The sequence below is a fragment of the Lytechinus pictus genome, chromosome 3 (genome assembly GCF_037042905.1).
Source record: "Lytechinus pictus isolate F3 Inbred chromosome 3, Lp3.0, whole genome shotgun sequence".
Classification (NCBI taxonomy): Eukaryota; Metazoa; Echinodermata; class Echinoidea; order Temnopleuroida; family Toxopneustidae; genus Lytechinus; species Lytechinus pictus.
The window spans coordinates 29,973,284-29,998,399 of NC_087247.1; the positions used below are offsets into that span (position 1 = coordinate 29,973,284).

A 25,116-nucleotide genomic window follows, 5' to 3' on the forward strand; every position below is an offset into this window, starting at 1 on the left:
ATATGCATGGGGGAGGGGTGTTTCACATTTCGTTATCGGACAGTAATCCAAATAAGACATTGGAATTGAAGCCTATTTCAAGTTTGGTAAATACCCCTCAAACTAAATGTCTCCATTCCAATTCATCACTAGATTATATGAATATATACCATAGTTAAGATGTGGAGTATATAAATTGAAAAAAATGGGCTGTGTTGGATTAATTTTTTGTGATTTTGCGCTACACTGTTGCAAGATAGGATTAGATGATGCTCTAGTATAATTCACTTAAGGGCAATTCTGTATAATATCAATGATTTTTTACATCCAGCCCCCATTTTTTTGCGATTCTTACTCCACTTTATAAAATGCCCATGTCATGATCATTTGAGGGCATTACAAAGTTTTCTTAAGAACGAAAAAAAAAGGGACACGCAATTTCAGGAAGGTCTCAAATATAAGGTGTACATATTTTCCAGAATAACCTATCATTGACCCTTTACAGAAGCTTTATATGGGCAATGTGAAATTAATATATATTTGGAATCGTTTTCTTCAACTTTCCTCTCTCTATCCAGGATCACGTGATCATTGAGCTAGCCCAGACTGGTCTGAAGACCAGAAGACCGGGTGCCCACGTTGAGGAAGGCGAAGAGATGGTCACCGAAGAGGATCCACTCATGGTTGTCCATCCAAATTTCTCAATCGAAGACTAGGTCCCCCAAGACATCAGTAAAATGAGCTTAAATTATTTATATCCACTGAGAGCATGGTGAAAGATTCCCAAGACATCGGGAAATGAAGCTAAATTATTCATATCCGCTGACATCATGGTGAAAGATCCATTCAAGCTTCTTCATCGAAGACTGGGTCCCGGAGAAATGATGCTAAAGATCACTTGTGGTGACGATGCTTTTCGTGAAGGAGAAGGGCAAAGTCTGTTGTACTCCTTGGAAATTTGTAGGAAGAAAAATAGTAACCATGACTTTCTGGCACTAACGGCTAATCCTGTAATGATGATTGCCCTATGATATCGGGGAACTTAAACCATATATGTCTACTGAAAGCTCACAGAACAATCTTTCATGGTAATAGCTGTGGGGGTTGGATTTACAGTAAGTGAGGGAGATGGTGATAAGTCTGTTGTAGCAGTGTTGATGCACTAATAACATCAAACTCCAGTAACAATTATAGCCCTAAGACATTGGGAAACAATGTTTGATTTAAAATTTGTAATGGAGTTTTAGATTCATCCTTCTATCACAATAGATAAGGTGTTCAAAAGTGGAGCACATCTGAATGTAATTCAGGTTATGTATGTATGTATGTGTATATTTTGTAAATAGAATGTTAAATACATCAATAGAATTCATGATTGTACTGCTTCTATACTTTACGATGTAATTTGAAGCACTTTCTAAGTAATGAAAATGCAGGTGAAATATTCATATAATCAAGTATATTTGATACTTATTTTGATACTTTGGCAAGGCTTTGGGATAAGCAAGTTCATCATACCATTTGGATTTTGGTAGAAATACACCACCTTCGTAAATTCTATCAAAACAAATAACTGAAAGCTGATTCATGTAAATAGTTGCACATTCAGCACTCATTTATTCATCACATCTTCTGCAAAAAGTATTCGGAACAGAGTTTACAGAAAGATTCATGAAGTGTCCTCCAGAATCTTTGGCAATAGTATCTCTGTAATACACACATAGCTTTTGTTTTGTAAGTTTCTAGCAGATTCATTTGTATCAGAAGAAAACTTGCTTTATAAGATTATTCAAAAGACATTGAAAATATTTTTTTCATTCAAAAGCTCTGAAGTAGAAAAATTATACATTTGTAAAGCTACTTGTTCAAATTATTCAGTTTGTGTGATTGATTGAAATAAAGAAATCTTCTATAATCTTGAATTTGAGGTATTTTGTCATTATTCAGGTGTCCATAAACTTCTCAACTCTATATCTTGTATTGTACACAATTCATGCCAGATATCATTTGCAATGATTTAAGACCATCCTTTCACTTCCAGAGTAGAATTTGAATGCGAGTTTGAAATTTGTGTCAGAAATGTGAGTTGGAGAGGAACTAGAATTAGACCGCGTCGTGTTAGACCAAACATACAGTAGAATGGGTGGGGTAGACAAAGTGGCAAATTACCATGAAGCAAACCTTGAGAAAATCGAAAGATTTGTTTTGATACTAATGCTTTTTTAACAGGATCTGTTATTCTACCTCAATATTAATGGGATTCTCACAAATTTGTGAGTGGTAAGGCCATGCTAAATCTCTGCTAGAATTGTGGGGTGCCAAAATGTCAAAAATGTGTTCTTTCCTCATCCTTAATGATGAAGAAAACTTAAGTTACGATATCCAAAGAGTTACGAATTAAGTGTCGATTGAGCTGATAGATTGAACCTTTACATTATAGAGATTTGCGTCACTGTTGGCTATCCAAAGTTAGACCACAACTTCATGGACCACGGTTAAAATTAAACGTTCAGAATGCAGCCAGCAGACATGAGTGGAGATAGCTTTCCATTATATCTCGGTAAGACTCGGTTACTGGACGTAAAGGAGCTTGTTGGGTGTGCCTGAAGGGACGTCCAGGAGTACATCGCTGGTAGCGGACTCCAGAAGGTCGGTTCGACTACGGCCGTTTAGAGCTAGGGCACCTGGATGTGCAAAAATACAAAAAGATCCATGAAAAATATTAGAGCCAAGTAAGCATGAAAGTAATAAGTATAGAGTCAGTGGAAAAGCATCTTTTCAGATTTATTGCAAGATTCTGACCAGTTTGTCCAGAAACTTGGGGAGAGGAAGGGGGAAGTGATGTGAACATAAACTTGTACCGCTCTTGAGTGAGGGGGTAGAAATATGGTTGACTTTTTTTTTTCAGTGGAGGGGGTTGTCTGGGGGCACTTTTTTGGGGGGGACAATCGGATGTCTGTATACATTTCTAGACATCCAGATGTCCGTATAGTTATCATTCTCGAGATGATGGTTCAACATCAAATATGGTCCAAGTATATACGAGTGACCAAGTGATGAACTCTTTGAGATGAGAAAAATCTTAATGCATTTTGGGGTCACAAGGACACAGGTCAAAGGGGTCATTATATACCTGAGATCTCGTTCTTGCAATAACCAAGTAACAATTTGAGAGAAACTTGGTTCATGTACTGTATGCAAACAGGAGTGATTATGATGATTTGATTAGATGATAAGGTCATATGTCAAAGGTCATTATTTGAGAATGTTGAAATTTAGAATAATGAACTGGCGATTGCAGAAACATATTGATGGGTGCACAGTTGTGAATCCTATACAGCAAACACCAGAGACCCTTTTCATAACTATGGTAACTTTTTCATTGTAACTACCTCGGAAGCATGGTGAGTGGCTGCTCAGCCCTGTTTAGGTTGTTGCCATAATGGCACAAAGTTCAATTGTAACTCTTTATGAAACAGGCCCCTGATAGTGTGATATAGTCAGTCTATGCTTTGAACTATTTGACAAGTGATACGATAGTAAAATGACAGGGAGGGGGTTCGGTAAATGAGTTCTGTAAATACTCTATCAAAAGTCTTTATCTTCTTGTGGGAAAGCTGTCACCTGATGAATGCTTAAAGGGGAATGTATTGTACTCCAGGCTGAAAAGTGTACGGTTTATGTCAATTTATATAGCGTAGTTAATATATGCATATACTCTACTGGAATAATTACAGTGCATAATAAGCCTATCTATAATCCATATTCACCACCAACAATGGATTATTATTTATATCATTTTTTATTATTCTTGTTCCAATTATTAATATTAGGATAGTTTACCTGCCACATGAGGACATGCCATTGAGGATCCACTGAGTACAGCAGTAGCATCGTTGCTGGTATACCAAGTTGATTTGATTTCACTCCCAGGGGCGAAGATATCCACACATGATCCATAGTTTGACGAACTACGTATTGTGTCTGTCTGTGTCGATGCACCAACTGTTATCGCCTAGAAGGAATTAGGAGAAATTCAAATTAATTTATGATTTTTCATCTTATTTTCTCTTTTTTGTTATTCCTTTTACTCATTATAATCTTATTTTGATTTTGATAGGGTATATTCTTCTTTATCGATAGGGGAGTGGTGGCACATGTCACTATCTTATACCATGCGTATAAATAAAGGTAATCATTTTTTTCAAGTCCTAATATTAAAAAGAATATATTACTGAATGTCACATTTTGAATTTACTGAAATATGAAATAGCAATTCATCAGGCTTTTATCGATTCCTTCAAGTTCAGTTACTTGTACCTTCTATACAGTTCTTGACTTTAATTAATTTATGTTGAAAACATCTGGTACAAATTCCACTTTTTAAGCTTTTGTGAATCTGGGCCCGGAATTTTACCGAAGGTTCTCTGCCGGGTGAGTAATTACAAGCGTCGCTATTGCTGTTTCCAGCGGCTACCACTGTGGGTACACCACTGTCCACCAGTGTTCTTATAGCCTCATCAAGAGTAGCAGAGGCCCCTCCTCCTATAGACATGGAGGCTACCGCATCACTTCCAATGGCATCCGTAGCTACCCAATCAATACCTGTCCAAATAAAGAGTGGGTGGATGGTAAAAAAGGGGTAATACAGAGTTGTATGTCATTAAATTTCTTTTCTATGCTCTTCTTTCGTTCCTTTTCTTCCTCATTTATGAATCATAGGGGGCAGTTGCCCTTGCATTAAGTATTCAATTTCGTATAATTTCTTTAAGAGTTAAGGTAAATTTACACAAATCGATAATATATCCTTATTTCAATTTCAAATTCAATTCAGTATAATCTCATCATATCTTTTTAATCCTATACCTGCAATCATAGTTGAGTATGAACCACTCCCGTAGCAATTCAGTACCTTGACCCCTTTGATCGTGACCTCCTTTGCCACGCCATACGTTGAGGAGCCGACGATGCCTGCACAATGGGTGCCATGACCTTGACAATCATCCTGCAAATATTTCATGGATAACATTCTTAAAAATTAATCAAAGAGGTTTCATTTGTTTGTTACATAGTCGAAAGTTTATTGAAATGATTTTCCGTAAGATGAATGCTCCTGATTCCTGACTTTAACATTTGAGGAAGGATTTTATGTTCGCAGCGCATTTTCCTGTTTTATTGTGTTGAGCTCGTTAGAATGATTGTACAATTATGTTGGCGCATATAATGCATGCCCTCTGAATTATTTGATGACGTAATTTCCTTCGGCAAGTAATTGATGTGCACTGTGATGCATTCAACCCAGTTGCAGGTGTATGGATCCCTAGCAGGAATCAATTGAAATGCCTTTGCGCTGTGTAAACTCCGTACCGGGCTAAAACCGGGAATATGATATCCTAGTCCTTTTGGAAGCACATAGACAAGTTATTTTCATAATGCGATATCAGCTAGGGAGGTGATATGCGTTGTAAGAACTGCGTGTTTCATCATTTTTATTTGATTTCACTGCAACAAGGAAGATATGCCGACTTAACCTAATTGGGATGTGCGTTCAGAGTGTAGACACATTATTTTAATTTCATGCATTGATCTTAAAGTGATGTCTAGTTATTAAACGAAACTAAAACGTAAACAATAAAATGGAGGAGGGATGAAATAGCAAACTAGATAATCTTACAGCTGTGCCGCCTGGGTATGTCCAGGCATGGACTGCACGACCTTCGAAGTCATCGTGGTTCTGGTTTACCCCTGTATCGATTACGTACACAACAACTCCATTCCCACTGGCTGCAAAACAAAACAAGGGAAATAGTGTAATGATGTTGAAACGTTGAAACACTATAATATTATACAGGAATACAAATTTGTATATGCAATTATAAAACGACTCAAATTGAAAACATAGACAGAAAAACACATTCCTATTTGAAATATAACTGAGGGTGTGTATGCGATATAAAACGGTTCAAAGTAAATACTTGAATACGTTGGAATAAGGAAAGACACACATGCTATTTTTTACAGCAGGAAAACAAAGAAATATGAGAAACATGTAGATGTTTCTACGATTATGACACATACGGTCCAAGTTGAATTCCTGAAACACTGGCAAAGAAAGAAAGAACAATATGAAGACAGATCCGAAATGTAATAAAAAAAACGATAATGCTAATGCAGATGACGATTGGGCATTAGGCGTTAAGTCACAGGAGGGCAGTAGGTGTGTGGGGGGGGGGGGCGACATATGGTTTTGCAAGGAGGGGGAGGGGTATGTAGAGGAAGAAAGAAGGGTATGAAAAATTCCATCGCTCTCATCCAGTTGACAAAATTAGTGACGTCACCTTGCTCCTGGCGCCTGATCCCGTAGATGAGTATGGTGCTGATTATGATGATGATGACAAGATGTGATATGATGTTGTTGGTGCATGGTGGTGGTGGTGGTGGTGATGATAATGATGATGATTATAGTGATGACGATGGAGGTGGTGATGATGATTTTAATAATTCATTTGCTCGTCCACTCATGTGGACAATAATTGAAGCTCTGCGCATGCGTAAAGTAAAGAAATTTGAAAACAAGTCACCAAACTTTACAAATTAGATTAGACCAAGTGGCATGTAGACGAAATGAATGTTAGACTATCTGGAAATTAGACCAAGTGGAAATTAGCCGAAATGGAAACTAGACCAACTGCACATTAGACCAACTGCACACTAGACCAACTGAGTAATGGACCAAGTTAGGATTAGCCGAACTGGGCATTAGACCAATTGGCTATTAGACCAAATGGTCATTAGACCAATTGGCTATTAGACCAAGTGGTCATTAGACCAATTGGCTATTAGACCAAGTGGTCATTAGACCAAAAGAGAATTGGACTAAGTGGGTTTAGCCCGAATGTTATTAGCCCATCTGATGATTAGACCAAGTGATGTTAGACTATTAACCGTCAGTCCCCGTCAGTAAACCGACCCTACCAGGGTTGCCGCGATTAAATCCGCCGAGTTGCGCTTTGCATGCATCTCGACCTCCTCAAAAAATCTTTATCATATTTTAATGTCATCACATTCTCTATATCCCATTTTAATATGTCATCAACTCTTTATCACATTTTGTTACAATTATCATCACATACGTAAAAAAAAAAAACTTTTTTAAGCATGTGGAAGAGCAAGTGTGCACAATTAATATCCTCAAGTCGCCTAAATCGGCTCAATACTTGATGATATGGTTGGCCTAGATAAGACTTTCAGTCGACGAGAACTACTTTCAAGTCGCCGGCAGATCCGGAGATCCACAGTTACACCGGCAGACAATCTGCTGCTACCACAACTGATGATCTGATGATGTTACGATGATGATGGCGGTGGTGGTGGTCTGTGGTGATGGTGGTGAATAATGCTGATAATGTGTGTGATTTTACATACATCAAATAAAATATCATATCTTTACAAATTGATATATGAATACATTGAAAACTTTTATAATTAACACTACATTTTCTCTTTTTATTCTTTAGTGTTACAATAAAACTCAATAAACTCAACGTACTCAAATCTTTTTTCTAGTGTCAAATATTCACAACATAAGAGATTTTCCAAATGCACAAAATAAATCATGAATACAACCTATAGTCGAATTGAAGCCATTAACAAAAAAGATTATAAATAACCCCAACACCTTGGCCTCATTTCCCAAATATTTCATATCCTATAACAACATAGTCTCGGCCCTGGATCCTACCTACCACCCCCCCCATCCTTAATTGTTGTTTATATTTAGGAGTTTGAAAAATAGCCAAGAAGCAAAAAATGATATGATATGATAATGATGGTGATCGATGGCGATGCTGATGTAGTGATCTACATTTTTTGGTTGATTGCACAAGAAACAAGAAATCCTAGATAATGATATCGTAGCAGTTCTAGGGTGGGGGATCAAGCCCGTGCCCCCCCCCCCCCCGAGCCATATATATGTGTGTGTATATATACACATATGTATATTTTGGGTGACATAAATCACCTTCATTCAGTAGTTAAGATATTTTTTGGTTATTGCTTTTTTTTGGGGAGGGAGTCTTGTGCTATACTATAGTAAAAAAAATCTGAAAAAAATGCCCCTCCCCTAATGATCTCATACGCTAAGATGTATAAAGTGGTGCAGGGAATATTCTTACCAGAAGGGGCGTAGCTATTGTCGAGGGGCAAGTTTCGTTGATCTACTCTATCCAAACCCCAGCAGCCTACATCCATGGCTCGAACCACCCCATCTTCTTCCACGTACTCTACACCAGGCATCAAACGGACCTAGTACATTGAAATTGCCTTTTAACCATAAATTTATCTGAATCTACAAATCATAATAAAATTTCAGATCGCGCTTTGAGCTCAAATTGATTGTTTAGTGAGATATTATACATCCTGTTTTTTTTTTTCATTTATGAAAGAGTTAAGTCTCGTTTTCAGGTCAGAATCAATATTTTTATCTCAAAAATTTCAACTCGAGCTTCGCGCTCGCATTAAAAAAGAAAAGCTTGCGTAGGATTTGGTAGGTGAGATCGGGATAATTATTTTAACCTTTTTTTGCGATTTGTTTCATCATGTAAACTCGTGAATATTGTTGATAAATCAATTCATAAATAAAAAAAGAGTCAATCATCTGTCTTGTACGAATGACACATTTCTTATAAAGCGCCCATGTGTGAGAAATTAAGGTTGGAGTGTGAACTCACCATCTTCAGTAGATCATCAGAAAGACGAGCCGAGAAACCTTTAAAGAGTCTTTTATAACTATGGTCCACACGACCACCGGCAAGTCTAATGGTAGATGTAATAGATTCGACGTCGACATGACTCTGTATAATTGCAATACACACAAAAAAATGGAAGCATAATTTCTTACTTATTATATCAAATTTATTCTATCGATAATAAGCAAAGATGCAAGTGCAAAATGGACAAAACTCTCGATTTTGTAGCCTTCTTTTTTTTCGGAAGAGCTTCAAAACGGCTGTAAAAAGGGAAATAAAAATGGTATACCAAACGGCTTCAAAACGGAAAGTTGCTCACTGTAACCAGAGTATATTCTGTGAAATACAGCAATTGTGATCATGGTAATCTAATGATTAAATGCTGGTTGACGTATTAGTGATGGTGATTGGGTGACTTGGGCGTCAATCTCTAATTTCATCACGAAAACTATCAACAATGCTCATTTCTGAAGATTTCCAAAATCAGAATGACTAAATCCATGAAAATGGATTAATGATTGGTCAGTTGGCTGGTCAATAATAGAAATAGAAGGGTTTACGGTATACCATCATGTTTATGATTAATTTGCAGGTATTTTAGGGATATTCAATATAATAAAGGATGTCTTTCTAGAGGGTTCAGTATTACTTCAGTTGTAATGTTGCGTCGATAATCCTGTGATTCGCCCGTTTGTTCAATGTTTGTACCCCCCCCCCTAAAAAAGGAAATTCCTTCTATGATGGGACCGAGAAAAGATTTTGAAAATGTGAGTGTGTGTGTGTGGGGGGTTGACTGAATATGTTGATGGTAATTTTCTCGTTTTTGCATATGTTTACCGAAAAACAGAAACACTTGAAGCATCCCCTCTGTGTTGTAAAAAATAATGGTATTTCGCAGATCCTACATAACCACAAAAATGTATTTTGTTTATTTCCATTCACATGGTCATTCAATATAATTAAACGGTCCTATATATTAATCATTTCAACTCACCTTGAGTTTTATTATGTAGCTACCAGCAATCGGCTCAGCGGCTTTTAACAATACAACTTCTTTGGCAAAGGTTGTCGAGACGAGTAGAAGTAGAGCAAGACAAATCTGGGTCATCTTGATTAATATACTTTGCTGTGAAAGCCCACAGATAAAAGATTAAGGACATTAAAGACTTATTTCATGACATGAAAGAGAGAGTCAAAAGAAACAAACAAAGAACGAACAAAAGAAAACAACATCAAAAGAGTCACCTCTAAAAATATTAACACCTTGATGAAACTCAAACTATATGGCGCGTAATCGCTTGTATTGTATCGATATCACTGGTATGGGGATCTCTCTAAAGAAAGGACTATACTAGTATTTTTATTTGCAGTATTACCATTATAAATATAAAAGAGAGTGATATATGCCAAGGCATGGCCATAAGCAGAATTTTTTGGCTGACAGGGGCAGGACGTCTAAACTTTCCCCAAAAATCTCGAAAGCGAGGGAACTGAGACCGAGCTTGTCATTGAGGCGCTTATCCACTTTGTAAAGTGAAATTGAAGGATTTCGTGCTTACTTTTGGTGAATTTCCTGAAAATTTTCAGTAAAATGTCTAAGTTTTCAAAAAATTTCGCGGCTGGGGGCAACTGCCCCCTGCCCCCCTCCCGCTGCGTACGGCCATGTGCCAAAGAGGGGATAGAGGTATCAAAATTCCAAATGCTATAGTAAATCAGAATCACTCTTATGATTCACACATCTAATCAGTGTATGATAAAGTGAACAAAGAAAATACATTATTTAAAATTTAGGTCTACATACCGTCAAGTTAGAATCAATTAGAAGGACGAGAGCTTTTGCAGTGACTCGATCCCTTTTAGCGAAGATGATGAAATGAAGAAGACTTATCCATAGTGTAGCCTAAAAGTAATTCATATATCTTTATCATAATCATACAGCAGCTGTTGTGATATTATCAAAAATATGGTTAATATTTTACTCATCAATATCATGATTGAATCACTTACTTATCTTGTCGAGTATGCGGCGCACTATAGCAGACCTGAAATGGGGGGGGGGGGGGGCTAAGAGAATATCGATGACCTTCCTTCCCCCCCTTTTTTTTTGCTTGTCAGAATTTTTAAAAGGGGAAGTGCTGCAGGAAATGGGGGTGACCTTTGATCCATTTCTTTATTTTAGTTTTCAAATATTGTTTGCCCCTCCTGATGGTATGATGTTTCTAATTTACACAGTAAAAAAAAATAGCATGTCGTTTAAGCCTGTCACTCTTACATGTTGTTTAAACTGTTTTTAATTGTTTAAACTTTTTAAACAACTTGTTTCAAAAGTTTAAACAGTTGTGAGTATGCGGCGCACTATAGCAGACCTGAAATAGGGGGGGGGGGGGCTGATAAAATTTTGATGACCTTTCTTCCCCCCTTTTTTTGTCAGATTTTTTTTAAGGGGAAGTGCTGCAGGAAATGGGGGTGACCTTTGACCCATTTCTTCCTTTTAGTTTTTCAAATATTGTTTGCCCCTCCTGATGGTATGATGTTTCTAATTTACACAGTAAAAAATAGCACGTTGTTTAAGCCTGTCACTCTTACAAGTTGTTTAAACTTTTTATAATAATAATAATAATAATAATTTGACTTATATCGCGCCAAATCCACTCTGTAGAGTGCTCAAGGCGCTTTTTAGGAAATTATAAAAGAAATTAAGAAGAATTGAACAGAAATGTTTTGAGGTAATGTTTAAAAGTTTCAGAAGTCAAGCATTGTTTGATGTTTTGAGGGAGGCTATTCCATAGCTTAGAGGATGAGTAAACAAATGATCTTTCACCCCAGGTTTTGGAAATTTTGGGGGTAACAAGAGAATTGGAAAAGGAGGAACGTAAGGATCTTGAAGGGGTATAACTTTTGATAAGTGAAATAAGGTACTGGGGAGATGAGCCATGAACACAATGAAAAGTTAACAACAAAATCTTGAACATAATACGCTGTTTTACAGGGAGCCAATGTAATGATCTTAAAATAGGAGTAATGTGAGTGCGCCTGGTGGAAAGAGAAACGATGCGAGCGGCAGCATTTTGAAGTTTCTGAACTTTGACTAACATATTCTGTGGTAGATTAAACAAAAGGGAGTTTCCAAAATCGAGACGGGACGAAATTAAAGCGTGAACCAATTTTTCTGTGGCCGGTCGAGACAAGTATTTTCTAATAAAACCAATATTTCGCAATTGGTAGCGAACGGATCTACAAATAAAAGATATGTGATTCGACATTGTCATGTGAGAATCAAAAACTAGACCGAGATTGCGACAAGAACTTGACAAATTTACAGTGAGGCCAGAAAATGAGATTGAGTCGATGTGGATTTTACTTAGCTGTACCTTGGAGCCAAAAAGAAGAAATTCACATTTGGCTGGATTCAACTTAAGAGAGTGATAAGTCAGCCAATTGTGAACATCAACCATGCAACATTCAAGACGATGGATGGAACTTTCTGCAGCTAGTTGATCCGAATTAAAGGAAATCATGAGTTGGATGTCGTCTGCATAAATATGGTATTTTATGTCGTGATTCAACAGAACTTGTCGCAATCCAGATAAATAAATCGAAAAGAGAGTTGGCCCGCCCACAGAACCCTGAGGTACTCCACAAGAGAGAGGCAAAGCATCAGATTTATAACTGTTAATACAAACGATCTGAGAGTGGAATGAGAGATAAGACTCAAACCACTTGTAAGCCTCACCATTAACACCGAGTGAACTAAGTATGTTCAAAAGGATAGTGTGATTTACCGTGTCGAAGGCGGAGGACAAGTCTAACAGCAAAAGAGCTGTGGTGTTCCCTTTATCCATGCCTTGTAGGATATAATTAGACGCGTCAAGAAGTAGTGTTTCTACACTATGATTGGACCTATAACCAGACTGGAAAGGATCGAGCAAATCATTATCCGAAAGGTATTCAGACAATTGAGAGAACACAATCCTTTCAAGAATCTTGAATAAAAATGGTAAGTTTGAAACTGGGCGGTAGTTTTGGAGGGAGTTTTGGTCCAGAGAGGGTTTTTTTAACAGTGGGGTAATGAGAGCAACTTTCAGAGAGGGAGGAACGTATGCCTGTTCTATACTCATATTAATTAGATGAGAGAGAATTGGAGCAACAGAAGGGGAACAATCCTTAAGTAATTTAGTGGGAATGGGATCTGACTGACATGACTTGGGAGGGAGTTTACGTAAAAGTGACATGATCTCGTCAGGAGTGGTAGGTTGGATAGTTTCAAAGGAAGAGGAAGTGAGCTGGCTGTGTGGAGACTCATCTGGTGCTAAACTATCGCAGATCATCTTGACTTTGGTCTGGAAGAAGTGAAGGAAAGTAGACGCCATTTGCGAGCTGTCTGAGTGGGAAGGAAGAGGTGACGACTGTCGACGGTTCAGTAGCCGATTAGCTACAGAGAAGAGTTTTTTGGAGTCGTCGTGACAGTCTTCAATGATAGCCACATAATAGGAACGCTTTGCCCTCTTCACTAGGGAATTGACAAGGTCACGCTGGGCAGAGAAGAGTTCCCGGTGGATATGAAGTGAAGACTGCCGCCATTGCCTCTCCAGCCTTCTTCGTTTTTTCTTCTGAGAGCGGATGTTGTCATTATACCATGGAGAGTCAACATGAATCCGGACTTTCCTTTCTTTCGGGGGTGCATGAATATTTTGTAATTGGTTAAACCTTTTAAACAACTTGCTAACTTGTTTGAAAAGTTTAAACAGTTGTTTAAAAATTTAAAGAATAGTTGTTAGAGTGACGGGCTTAAACAACTAGCTTAAACTTTTAAACAGCGTTTTTACAGTGTAATGCTTCATTTTCTTATTCTTATTGGCCTAAAATGATATATAAAACACTGTTTATTATAATTCCGACTTATTTGTTGCGTTCCTCACTTTCTCCCTCCCCTCTCTTCCTCAACTCTCTTTGCTATCCCCTCGTTACCTTTTCCCCGTGCATCCCTCTCCCATTCCGTTTTCATCATCCCCTCTCTCTCCCTCCCTCTCTCTCTCTCTCACCTCCACCCCACCCTCTCTCTCTCTCAAAGTCGATTTTCCTTAACTCTCTTTGCTATCCCTTCCAGTTACCTTTTCCCCGTGCATCCCTCTCCCATTCCGTTTTCATCATCCCCTCTCTCTCCCTCTCCCTCTTTCTCTCTCTCACCTCCACCCACCCCCCTCTCTCTCTCTCTTTAGGTAAGACGTATAATTAGCCTATGTAAAAAGAGGCATCTAATATGCTAGCTCATCATTTTCATGCGATCCTTTTTCATTTTATGAAAGAAACCATATAACATTGAAAGACCCAATTTCCCCAAAACGTGTAAAATGTACCTTATTGTGTTTCATGATTTTCGACAAACGACATTGTAACGATTTCAGAACTAACAGACTTGAAACATTTTTATTTAATGAATTTCACGTAGATTATAAAGAAATTCGACTTTGGCTTTGTAGTGCAAAAAATAATAATGTACACACAAAAGTGAAATTCACCCTGACGAAAAATATTGGAGAACAGGAGATGATGTGATGAAAATCCATTAACATGATTAAAGAACAAGAGGTTATGGAATGGTTTTCTCAAATCTTTTTCCACCCGCGCAAATTTAAAATCACTTTCAATTTGTGATAGAATGTCATTTTGGGGAATTTTATAAAGGAGTTGCTCGTCTGTGACATCACAAAAGCAGACTTTAAAATTTGATGAATCCGTTATTCTTTTCTGTTTTTCTTAAAGTCACTTTATCGCCAGGGTGAACTTCCCCTTTAATTTTACAGCAGAATAGGGCAATTGATATTTCATAATCATTCATAATAATTTAGTGTTACATTTGATTAAACGTTAATTACGAATGAGTATAACCAATCACAACTTCAAAATTTAAAAAGTGCAATTGTGGTTTAATTCGTGGGTAAAGATATACCATGAAAAATGTAATGAGTTATGATCCATATATTGCTAAAACACCAACTGTCACGTAAAGAAAGGTTCTATCGAAGTAATATGTAAGAACTATTTCATCCTCATTCGGAGAGAGAAATAAGATTTTAGCAAGCTTGTGAGTTGTGAAAGAAACATATTTTGTTCACAGACTAATATTTTTTCGCCCTAAACAGTCTTTATTTTGAATAATGTTCGGGCGACTTTCGATTATTAACTTAACGATATAATGAAAATTGAATAAAATGGTCCATGGATATAACATTCAATTACAATATTCAATATCACCTTTTAAACAGTTTGTAAATTGCTATTGCTAGAAATGGACATCTCGGACAATAAAAAACCTTTTGGTACTTTTCCTCCAGAAATAAAACTTCACTGATGATTTAAATGAAAACTTAAAAAAAGCAATAGCGAGAGATTTTATTCAGCCAAGTCATTTAAACGTAATTAACCCCCTTAACTCCAAAATTCTTCTCAATATAATAGTAGATGATATTATTTCATTAACATAATTAACTGACTGCAACAAGTAAATTTTCGATGTCCAAGTAAGATCCTAAATCGCTATTTATATACCGAATTGTGTCCAGTACCTAAGTCTAATTCAATGAATACAACACACACATTTTCCGAATTCAGTTGCATTAGTTAGTTATAAGAATAAATAATTTTGTGCAGCTTATAGAAAGTCCAATGGACCTGAAGGCCTATTGAGAATATCGAATAAAAAAAAGGGCTGTCGTAACGTTTGTATAATCACTTAAATCAATTTGAATATTTCCAATAAATCCAAATATGGGGGGGGGGGGAGTCTTTCACAACGAGTTAAAGGGGTACTCCGGGCTGGAAATATTTATATCTAAATAAACAGAGTAGAAATCACTGAGCAGATTTCTGAAAATTTCAACAAAATCTGACAACAAATAAAGTTATTGAATTTTGAAGTTAAGCCATATTTTCTGAAAACAGTTATATGCAGGTCGTCATGAATATTCATTAGGTGGGCTGATTATGTCACATACCCACTATCCTTTTTCTTATGTTATTACATTAAATTAAAATTATTTCATTTTTTATGCAAGTGTGAATATTCATGAAGACATTTACAGAACTGTTTGATCGAAATAATACAAATCTTTAAAATACCATAACTTTGTTTTTTGGTCCAAAATTGATCATATTTTCAGTGCTTTGTTTGTCTGATTTTCCTTTATCTGTTATTATTATCAGCCTGGAGTACCCCTAGCCTTTAAGTATGACTTAAATCGTGCTTAAATGCTAGCACCCGCATGATATTTAACGCGCAACCCCATTGATTAAAACGCAGTATAATTTAGTGCGCGTACCCTTAGCATATTAATTCGAACAATGCGATGGTACATTTTTAATCGAATGCAATGAGAATTGTTAATCACACTAAAATCTGTGTGAAACACCCCCAGATTCAGTCATTACCATCTTTCCTTCTTTCATCAGAACCTCGCCACATCCGGGCCTTGTTGCTTAAATCTACGGCAACCGTACGGCGAGTCGAAAGCAACCATTTTCAACATTTTTTGTACCAGCTACACTGGTTTGAATAAAACTGTCGTTTTCGACTTGCCGTACGGCCGCCGTAGGGGAAATGTGACTGTAGCATTATTGTCATGGAAACTTGGTTTTTATTGACTGCTAAGATTTTACCATGGTAGTTAGAATTGACAGCACACATACACACTGAAAAGGGATACAATAATTATCAGCCCTTAGGGTTGGCAGCCCTTTCGTATCTTAAAAAAGGGGCAATGTTTTTTTTCTTTTCTTACGTACCATGTTAAAGGGTGGAGAGTTGCACCCTTCAACGAAGATACAATATTTCACCTCTTTGAATGCTTAATATTTTGCATCATAAAAGGTGCAAAGTTGTCTTTAAAATGCAAACTCCTTATTTCTTAGTGTGTACCATATAATATATTATACAACGGACAAGTTTTCTTATAAATGAATTACCAACTGTTAACGCAGCATATAACGTCTAATCGCCTTTAGAATATTTAAGTGTGTGCTTGCTATATACAGCTGTAATATAAGAACACCAAAGATGCATTATTTGAGTTTATGCACAATTCGATCTTAACACTGAAAATATCACAAGCAGTCATGCATTGTAGGCACATATCGATTCACAATATTTTACATAAAAAATTCTTTCAAAATGAAATGATAACAGTACCTGAACGATAGATAGAGAAGACAGAGAAGATATACGATGAAGAAGAAGAAGCAGGAGGACGAGAAGAATGAGAAGGAAGAGGAGGAATGAAGATCGAAAAAGGTAAACAGTACGAGGAAGAGGAAAACAAAAAATCGGTATACATTTTGTGAATAAATAAAGAAGGCTATTTTCTCCTTTTTAACAAAAGTTCAACCCCTTTTTCATCTTTAAAATTTCTACAGTAACACAATCCTTATTTTGAAAACAGTCTCGACAAAAGCAACATTGTGAAAAAGGGCGTCCAAGGTATGTGACATAGGAACAATATATCTACATAATAAATAATTATTTACAAATATTTTAGGGTAGATCATTGAGAATGATCCGGGTAATTTTAAGCCATGATATCGGGACCAGCCGGATGATACATGTATTCTCCATTCTCCATTTCATCATCTTCATCGTTCAAATTGTCGTAACTGTCATCGTTCCGTCTTAGTTTTAGAGCAGCGTATTGGTTTCCTCCGACAGTTCTTGATGGTTGTTTCTTCTCCGAGAGATTGTTATTGTCACTTCCGTAGATGTATGCCTTATCTTGGCTGTTATGCTGCACGTGGCCGTTACTTGGTGCGTCCGGTGAGTGCATCCCACTCCTGCCACCGCTTAGTTTTCCATTCTCCTTCGATGACCGTTTTGAATCTTTTGGCCTGAGATACGAATCGCTATCTAACGCCTCATCTGCAGCTGGATGGTCATCGAAATCTAGGTACTCTGGGTGGAGGGATGTAAGTGGTTGGTACTCCGACGGTGACTGGGGTACTTTCGGACCACTCAGTCGAGATTCATAAACAGGATCGTAACGTTCATCCATTGTGTTACCCTGGCCCTGTGATGGTGATCGATGTGAACCAGACTCGGATGCTGCACGTCCACTCCCTCGGCTGTCCCGTGTCTTTGATCGAGGAAGAACCCTCTCATTGTCCTCATTGGGTAGCTGGTAGGTTTCTCTTTTACTATAACCTCCAATCGAGCTGGCTGGACTCCTCTCAAGCAGATGATAAACTGGTGCATTCCCATCAACACTATCGGTATCAGCTTGCAAGGTAGATGGCGCCTGTCCTCCATCGGTCATATCCGGCAGGGACCTCCACCTGCGTACACTTTCTGGTGACCTTCTTGGCCTTGACTGATACTGTCCGTACACAGGAACAGGCGTAAACGCAGCTGAATCGTACTTCCTCGAGCGAGGCACACCCCTATGTCCACCGCCCCTGGTTAAACGATTGTAATCTTCACCAAGCGTAGAACTTCGACCTCTCCCAGATTGGTTCGGGACAAACCGCCTGTTGTTGCCATCTTTCAAGGCCTGACGAGCCTTGATTCTATCGAGAGCCCGTTCCACATCGGTACTGTTGGCATGAGTATCGCCCGTGTTGCTTCTATACCGGTGAGGTTTTTGAGGAGTTCTGTGCTGATTTTCAGGATCTGAGATGGATGGTGCTACCTTGAGATGCATGTAAGGTAACCCTTGTGGTTCAGTCTCGGGTAGGTACCTGGTGTATCCGTAAGCATCCTGGGGAGCAGAACGGCCATCGGTCATATCAGCTAATGCTGGATTGACCCCCGGTAGAAGGCTCATCTGACGTACTGGTGGATTAGGTGGGTCACCAAGAAGTGCAATGTCGGATACTGACCGATGGATAGTGCCAGAATTAAGTGAGTTGATTGCAGACAGGCTCTCGCTTCGATATAACCCGTTTGGATACGCTCCACCTCTGCCAGGACCTAGTGAAACGGTTAAACGATAGAGAATAATGGAATTATCTTAACCTACCAAATACCTTGCTTTTGAACGGTCGTTACCGTGTATCCTAAATAGCTTTATAATTTACCTTGGCAACAATAAGTGACATAATACGTTTATGACAACCGAATCAAGGAAAATTTTCAATGAAGATTCATTCCGTGAAACGAACAAAACAATGATGAATCATGAGTACTATGACTTACAGTATCATTAATTATTGTTCTTTTTATCTGCTGTCGTCTGCTAACTTTTACTTTTCTAAAAATGAAAATCGATCATTTCATATGCTCCTCCATAATTCAAATTTTATAATCCGCAATTTATAACTGACATACAAACTTCATCTGTAATAAAAGTCATAAACTTACTTGAAGTCATTTGTATTTCTTCTACCGTTGCATACTCTTGGTTATGGAGGGATGGCAGGTTGCGTCTATAATGAGAAATTCAAGACCATTCAGTATTCATAAGATAAAATTTAAGAAAGTTGACCTAAGTACTAAGCAGTAAAGAGAGTGCACAATAATTGATCGCGCCTGTGGCGTACCTGGAATATTTCGTCAAGAGGAACAAAATTTTCTGACAATTCCTTTGAGTGGGATTTTAGAAAAGTAGCTTCCCTCTAACAAGGGGACTTGGACAATCAAGCCCCCCCCCCCCTCGGTAAGCTAGTGGATCATGCTAATGCTTTATTCGTTGATAATTAAAGAACCGATCGCCATCTTTGACAAGTCAAGAGCCGTCCAGAATACTGGTAGCTTGTCAAAATTTCATAATCTTAAGATTTATCACCAAAAAGTTGACTACTCCGCGCTACAAAATACAAACGCCCTTCACAGTACGGCAAAGTAAATTCATCATTATAGATGGTTGTATTTACATACACACATATATGTATATATATATACATATATATATGTATATATATATATATATATATATATATATAGCTATAAACGTAACATAGATTTGTCAAATAAAGGCATCTACTAACATACCAGAGCACAGGATAAGATTAATATCTTTGAACGATTGAATGTTCAAATTTGTTTCTTGAACATTTCGTAATTTCTTTAAATTCATCTACGTAGATATTCATTGATGACTTAACGAAATTGTTTAAACTGCAAACGCTTGAATCAATAATTCATTCTACTTGCCTCCTTTGCCAGCACAGTCCTGAACATAAATGATCATAACCTTGATTCAATAATCCAGACTTAATTTGAAATGTTTTTTTTTTCTTACCTGGGAGGAAGTTTTGGACCACGATTCTTGTTCTTGTTTCTCCTTAAACAATACACAAACAATGCAATGATGCAGATGAGAAGGATAACGGAGGCGACGCCCACGGCAATACCCAGTGTTCGAATTTCAGAGGAAGTCAAACCCGAACCTGTAAAATGAAGAAATTTACACGGAGTTTTGATTTTGAATTTAATTTAATTTATTTAGACAAGTATAAAATAATAATAATAATGATAATAATATAGGATTTGTATAGCGCACGTATCCACCTTGCTAGGTGCTCAAGGCGCTTACCCCGGCTAAGCTAGTCTACCGATTCTGGTGCGCACAGCTTTTTGAGGAATTACTTCCTGCCGGTACCCATTTACCTCACCTGGGTCCGATGGGTCGAGTGCAGCACAGTGTGGATACATTTCTTGCTGAAGGAAAACACGCCATGGCTAGGATTCGAACCCACGATCCTCTGTTTGAAAGGCGAGAGTCAGAACCACTAGACCACGACGCGCCCACACGCGCAAAATAGCATGTCTCGGGGAGACAATTAGGTTAAATAACCCGTACAGGGTTGCTCCCCGGAAAAACCATACAAAAATGTATATAACATAGACATTAAAAATACATATATACATAATAAACATAAGTAAAACACATTATGATTAAACAGTAAAAGCATTGGATACTTGAGGAAAAACGAATCAAGTGATTTTGAAAGATGAGAAAGGGTGGGAATATTCAGCGATAGGCATGGTCACACGGTCACTTAAATTGAGTTACGTCCGCCGCGAATATATTATACGGAATAGTGGACGAAGCCATCCGCAGGGTCGTAAGTAGACGTATCTCTTCGTAACTGATCCGTAGTGAGACGGAGACGTGCGGCGCCAACCCTGCGAAATTTTGAACATCGCGTCCATTTTGCGTCCACCGCAAGTATTCGCAATTACCCGCAAATACTCGTATCCAAACACTAACGTCCGTTTGAAATTGAATTGCATTGAATTGTTTACAGACAGGTTCAGATGCACACCATTCCCCCCCAAAAAAAAAAAAAAAACTGCATACATTTTGAGTAAAATTATCTTTTACATTTTCCTTCTTTTGTGTAAATATTCATATATTTAATAAAAACATGGTGATGGGAAGGGATTCGCGGAGATCCGCGCGAATCCGAAGGAAAATTGACTTATTTTGCACGTAAAGGTGGACGCAGAGCACTGTGTGACGTGACTGAGCCTTAAACACGTTTTATTTTTCGCATTTTGTAAGCGTCATTAAATTGTTCGTTGTCAGCCCTTGGTTCCTCTTTCGCAGAGGGGGGGGGGGGGGGGGCGGTCCAGCGGGAAACAGAATACAAATCAATGTTCATCATAGACCCTGGTAGCATCTTTCAAATGTATTTCTGTTTAATATTGCACATCATGCTGGCTAAGCGATCACATCTCAAGCTGATATGATAACGTAGATGATGGTCACAACTTGAATGTACCCAAAATTACTCGCAAGGTGTAAACGCATTATTATGAACATGATCATGAAAGTTATAAAAGGAGGTTAAATAACCAGATCCGGTGGATCTAGGAGATAGCAAATGCCAAAGTCCTGTGCTTACCCGACTTTTCCGTTGGCTGCGGACTCTCTATTGGAATATCAATCAACCGACCAGTCGTCATCGGAGTCCTATTAAAAATTAACAATGAATAGAAAGAAGATTATATATATATATATATATATATATATATATATATATGTATCTGTCATTATAGAATTGGAAAAGGGGTAAATTGTATTCATTCATTATATTTTTAGATGTGACTTTGTGGGAAGAAAATGTGGGAACTGCATGGTTTGAAGAGACAGGAAAACGAAAACGTTGTAGAACCATCTTGCGAGGACTAGGTGGCAAATAGGATGACGATTTGATGGCATATTATCCCTGATAGAAAGAATATTCACATTGTGTTCAGGGTGTGGACTATGTGATAATGTCATTCACATTGTTAAAGTGTTGACCTATGGAGATAAAGTTCACACTGGACACCTCGACAGTGTGGGTGTTAGTGGACTACATTATGGAAACGTGCTTAATGATGAAATTGAAAAAAAAGTGTGATAGTGATTCCCCTTTGTGTTCTATACTGTGAACTCCTGTGGTACTTTATTTTGTTCACGGAGGGATACGAAAGATCTTTTTTAAAATCTTGATATGATTAAAAGTGATCAAGAAGGTGCATAGAAGGGGTATCCTTACGTCATTGGAGGAGCTGGCGTAGGCGTTGGCGGTAAGGTTAAACCACACAGTGGGTTGCACTGTGGTGCGCAGAACTCGCTCAGCAACACGGAGCTATCAGGATGGCCAGAGTCCCAAGCGCGGAGAGCGTAGTGAGTACCGTTCGTCTCGTTCTTGAAGTAGATGAGGGGATTTATCCTCAAATGCTCGCAATTTCTCAGGTTGATACCGGTGTCCAGAGCTATTGCTGCTCTTTCTGGGTCGTTGGGACACGTTCCAAATCCTGCATAAACAATTATGTAAAAAAATGTACAGAAAATATCAAAAGTCAAAGCTCAAGTCTTGTTTCGATAGAGCATTGAGAGCGTCGATGTGTAACAACCTATTGTTTATTCTTTTCCATTTTCTATATATATATAGAACATACTAGTTATTAGCCTTAATCCTGATTTAAAAGACCAGGATATACGGAGGGGGGGGGGTAACTTAACCCCCATCAAAACTCGGCCGCTGATTAAAATTTGCACGCGCGTAGAGCAGGATGTAAAATCCAAGAATGTTTACATTTTCATGTAATTAATTGTGAAAATTAGAGTATGATATTTTTCCCTTTAACTCGCCTTAAATAACTAATAGATTGCTAATTTTAAGTGAAAATGTCAATTTGGAAATTTCTGACGAAAATCTACAAAAGATTTGGCAAGACGTAATTAATTTCTTATGTATTTTATTGTTCTGTGAACTTCTTATGCATTTCTTAATAGTTTTTACCTTTTGTGTTTCAATCTTTTGCGATCATAAATAGCATAAAATAAATCCATTATACCAGCAAAAGTAATCATATATTAATTATTTTTGGTTAAAAAAACCCACAAAATTTGAATCGACACTGTTGACGAAATCATGTTTTTGAGCTATTTTGAGTCTGACGTGCACTTACGTATGTTAGGTAATTTTGGAACCGTCACAAATTTGGTCTTAAAATATGGACAGGACTTGAAAGTAAAAAGTCGGCGAGCGGCGCGGTAAAAATATTTTGCGCGGCGGCGTAGTCACGAAATATTTCGATAGAGGGGGTCAATTTGCCCCCCCCCCAGTTAAATTAGGACTATATACTACAATAACCATAAGCGTAATCATCCCCATGCAGACCGAAAGAACTCAACCTGGTCCGAGATGCTTACATAGAATGTAACATTTTGATCACGTGGTCTTATATAACCAGCTCCTCTCCAAGCACAAAACCCCCAAAATATTGTATTTTGCAACCCCTTCCCAGTGAAAACACACCTTAAAAAAATAACTCTATCTCTATTCACATAATATATTTGTGGGAAAACTTCTTTATTCACAGTTTCACACGTTGTCTAATATACCATCATTTGACCATCCACGGAGATGAAAGAAGATAATAATATGTAGTACTGGCTTATAATCGCTATTCGACAATCAAATATGATTTGCATTCCCTTATCAAACTCAAAACTATATACTTCATTAATGTAGGTATTGCGACTTACCGTGAAATTTCTTAAGTGGACAGGAATTGAATAAGATCGCTGTTGCGAAAGTGGAAATGTCGATTTGAGCCCCGGTACACTCACACCAACCAACGCAGGATACACTGTTAAAAGATAATGTGAAGTTGAACACATATAATTTGAGAAATATTATCAAGAGGTTTTAAATGCAGATTTAAACTTAAACGGCTCCCTGATCTTTGATGTATCAGATATATATTTTTTTAAGGAAGCCAGAAAAACTCAGTGAGCGGACTTTTTTTCCCTCTGCATTGCACGTCATATACTTCTACTACTTCTTCTACTACTACTACTACTACTACTACTACTGCTGCTGCTGCTGCTGCTGGTGGTGCCGCTGATGATGAGGTGGTGATGATGGTTATTATGATGATGATTTTGATAATAATAATAGTAATAAGATGATGATGATAATAATAATAATAAGGTACCTGATAGAGAAGCCTTTTTCGTAACTAGCATAATAAACAAAATGAATATCTATTAACTATTTGTATTTGAACCTAATAGTTACTATGTTTGTGAACTCTATGGGATGACTCACGTCTCTCGCTCTCACTGACATGATATAAAGCATTTATCAAGCAACACGCATAAGAAATAAATCAACACAACAATTGGTGATTTGATATTGATTGTTCCCCTAATCGGCGCTATTAATATCATATTGATTCAACAGTCCCAGCTGGCCATTTTAATTGATTCTATCATCTTGGGTCATTATGGGTGTTACACTCAGTGACAATGACCTCATATACGGTCGTTCACCCATGATGTTCTGCGCTTCATCGCTTGTAATGGGTGTGTATGAGGGTGGGTGGGTGGGTGAGGGTGCGTGTGTGTGTGCCACTCTGTCTGTATGTGTGTATGGGAGGGTGCGCGTGAGGGTTTGTATATATTGTGTGAGAGACGAGAGGGATGAGAGAGGGGGAGAGGACGGGGTGGAGAGAGAGACACACAGACAGACTATAGTACATGTCTGTATGTGTGTATGGGAGGGTGCGCGTGAGGGTTTGTATATATTGTGTGAGAGACCAGAGGGATGAGAGAGAGAGAGAGGGGGAGAGGACATGGCGGAGAGAGAGACACACAGACAGACTATAGTATATGTTTCATGACTGCCTGTTAACTCTGACATTGAATATAAAAGAATGATGTTAATAGTCACAAAATTACTACCAGCAAGTCGAAATGAAACATTATCCAAAAAAAAAACCACCTGAACATCATAACATGAACCGTTCAGAGAAATCCCCTATATGCAATGAATTCTAGATATAAATAACTGCTTGTAGTTTCATTCGCTTTTGTGAATTATCAGCATCATCTCCAGTGGAGGGAAATCATGATAATAGAGAAATATAAGGAACATACTCTGCCAACGACCCTCGATTCTGAGA

General features: G+C 37.8%; 3 protein-coding genes across 3 annotated transcripts in view; 1 reads left to right on the plus strand and 2 right to left on the minus strand.

The window, feature by feature from the left end:
- LOC129257475 (zygotic DNA replication licensing factor mcm6-B-like) overlaps positions 1-1,901 on the plus strand; it is a 23,902-nt gene extending 22,001 nt beyond the window's left edge. The window contains exon 16 of the mRNA XM_054895801.2: positions 558-1,901. Within this exon, the coding sequence (XP_054751776.2) occupies positions 558-695 (138 nt within the window). The 3' untranslated portion in view covers positions 696-1,901. The remainder of the gene's footprint in view (positions 1-557) is intronic.
- Positions 1,566-12,467, minus strand: LOC129255713 (extracellular serine proteinase-like). Its single transcript, XM_064096791.1, has 10 exons — positions 12,098-12,467; positions 10,528-10,626; positions 9,721-9,852; positions 8,709-8,831; positions 8,154-8,283; positions 5,654-5,763; positions 4,846-4,984; positions 4,397-4,584; positions 3,823-3,994; positions 1,566-2,663 (listed from the first exon to the last, which is right to left on the minus strand). Exons 1-10 carry the CDS (start codon positions 12,242-12,244, stop codon positions 2,551-2,553), a joined length of 1,353 nt encoding a protein of 450 aa, XP_063952861.1. The 5' UTR covers positions 12,245-12,467; the 3' UTR covers positions 1,566-2,550.
- Positions 12,468-14,134: 1,667 nt separating this feature from the next.
- Positions 14,135-23,831, minus strand: LOC135153423 (uncharacterized; the record flags this gene model as incomplete). The annotated part of the gene is made up of 6 exons (XM_064095950.1): positions 14,135-18,678; positions 19,069-19,133; positions 19,949-20,096; positions 21,558-21,625; positions 22,197-22,458; positions 23,696-23,831. Coding segments are annotated over 6 exons (2,070 nt in total), but the record flags the coding sequence as incomplete, so codon positions are not given.
- Positions 23,832-25,116: the final 1,285 nt, after the last annotated feature.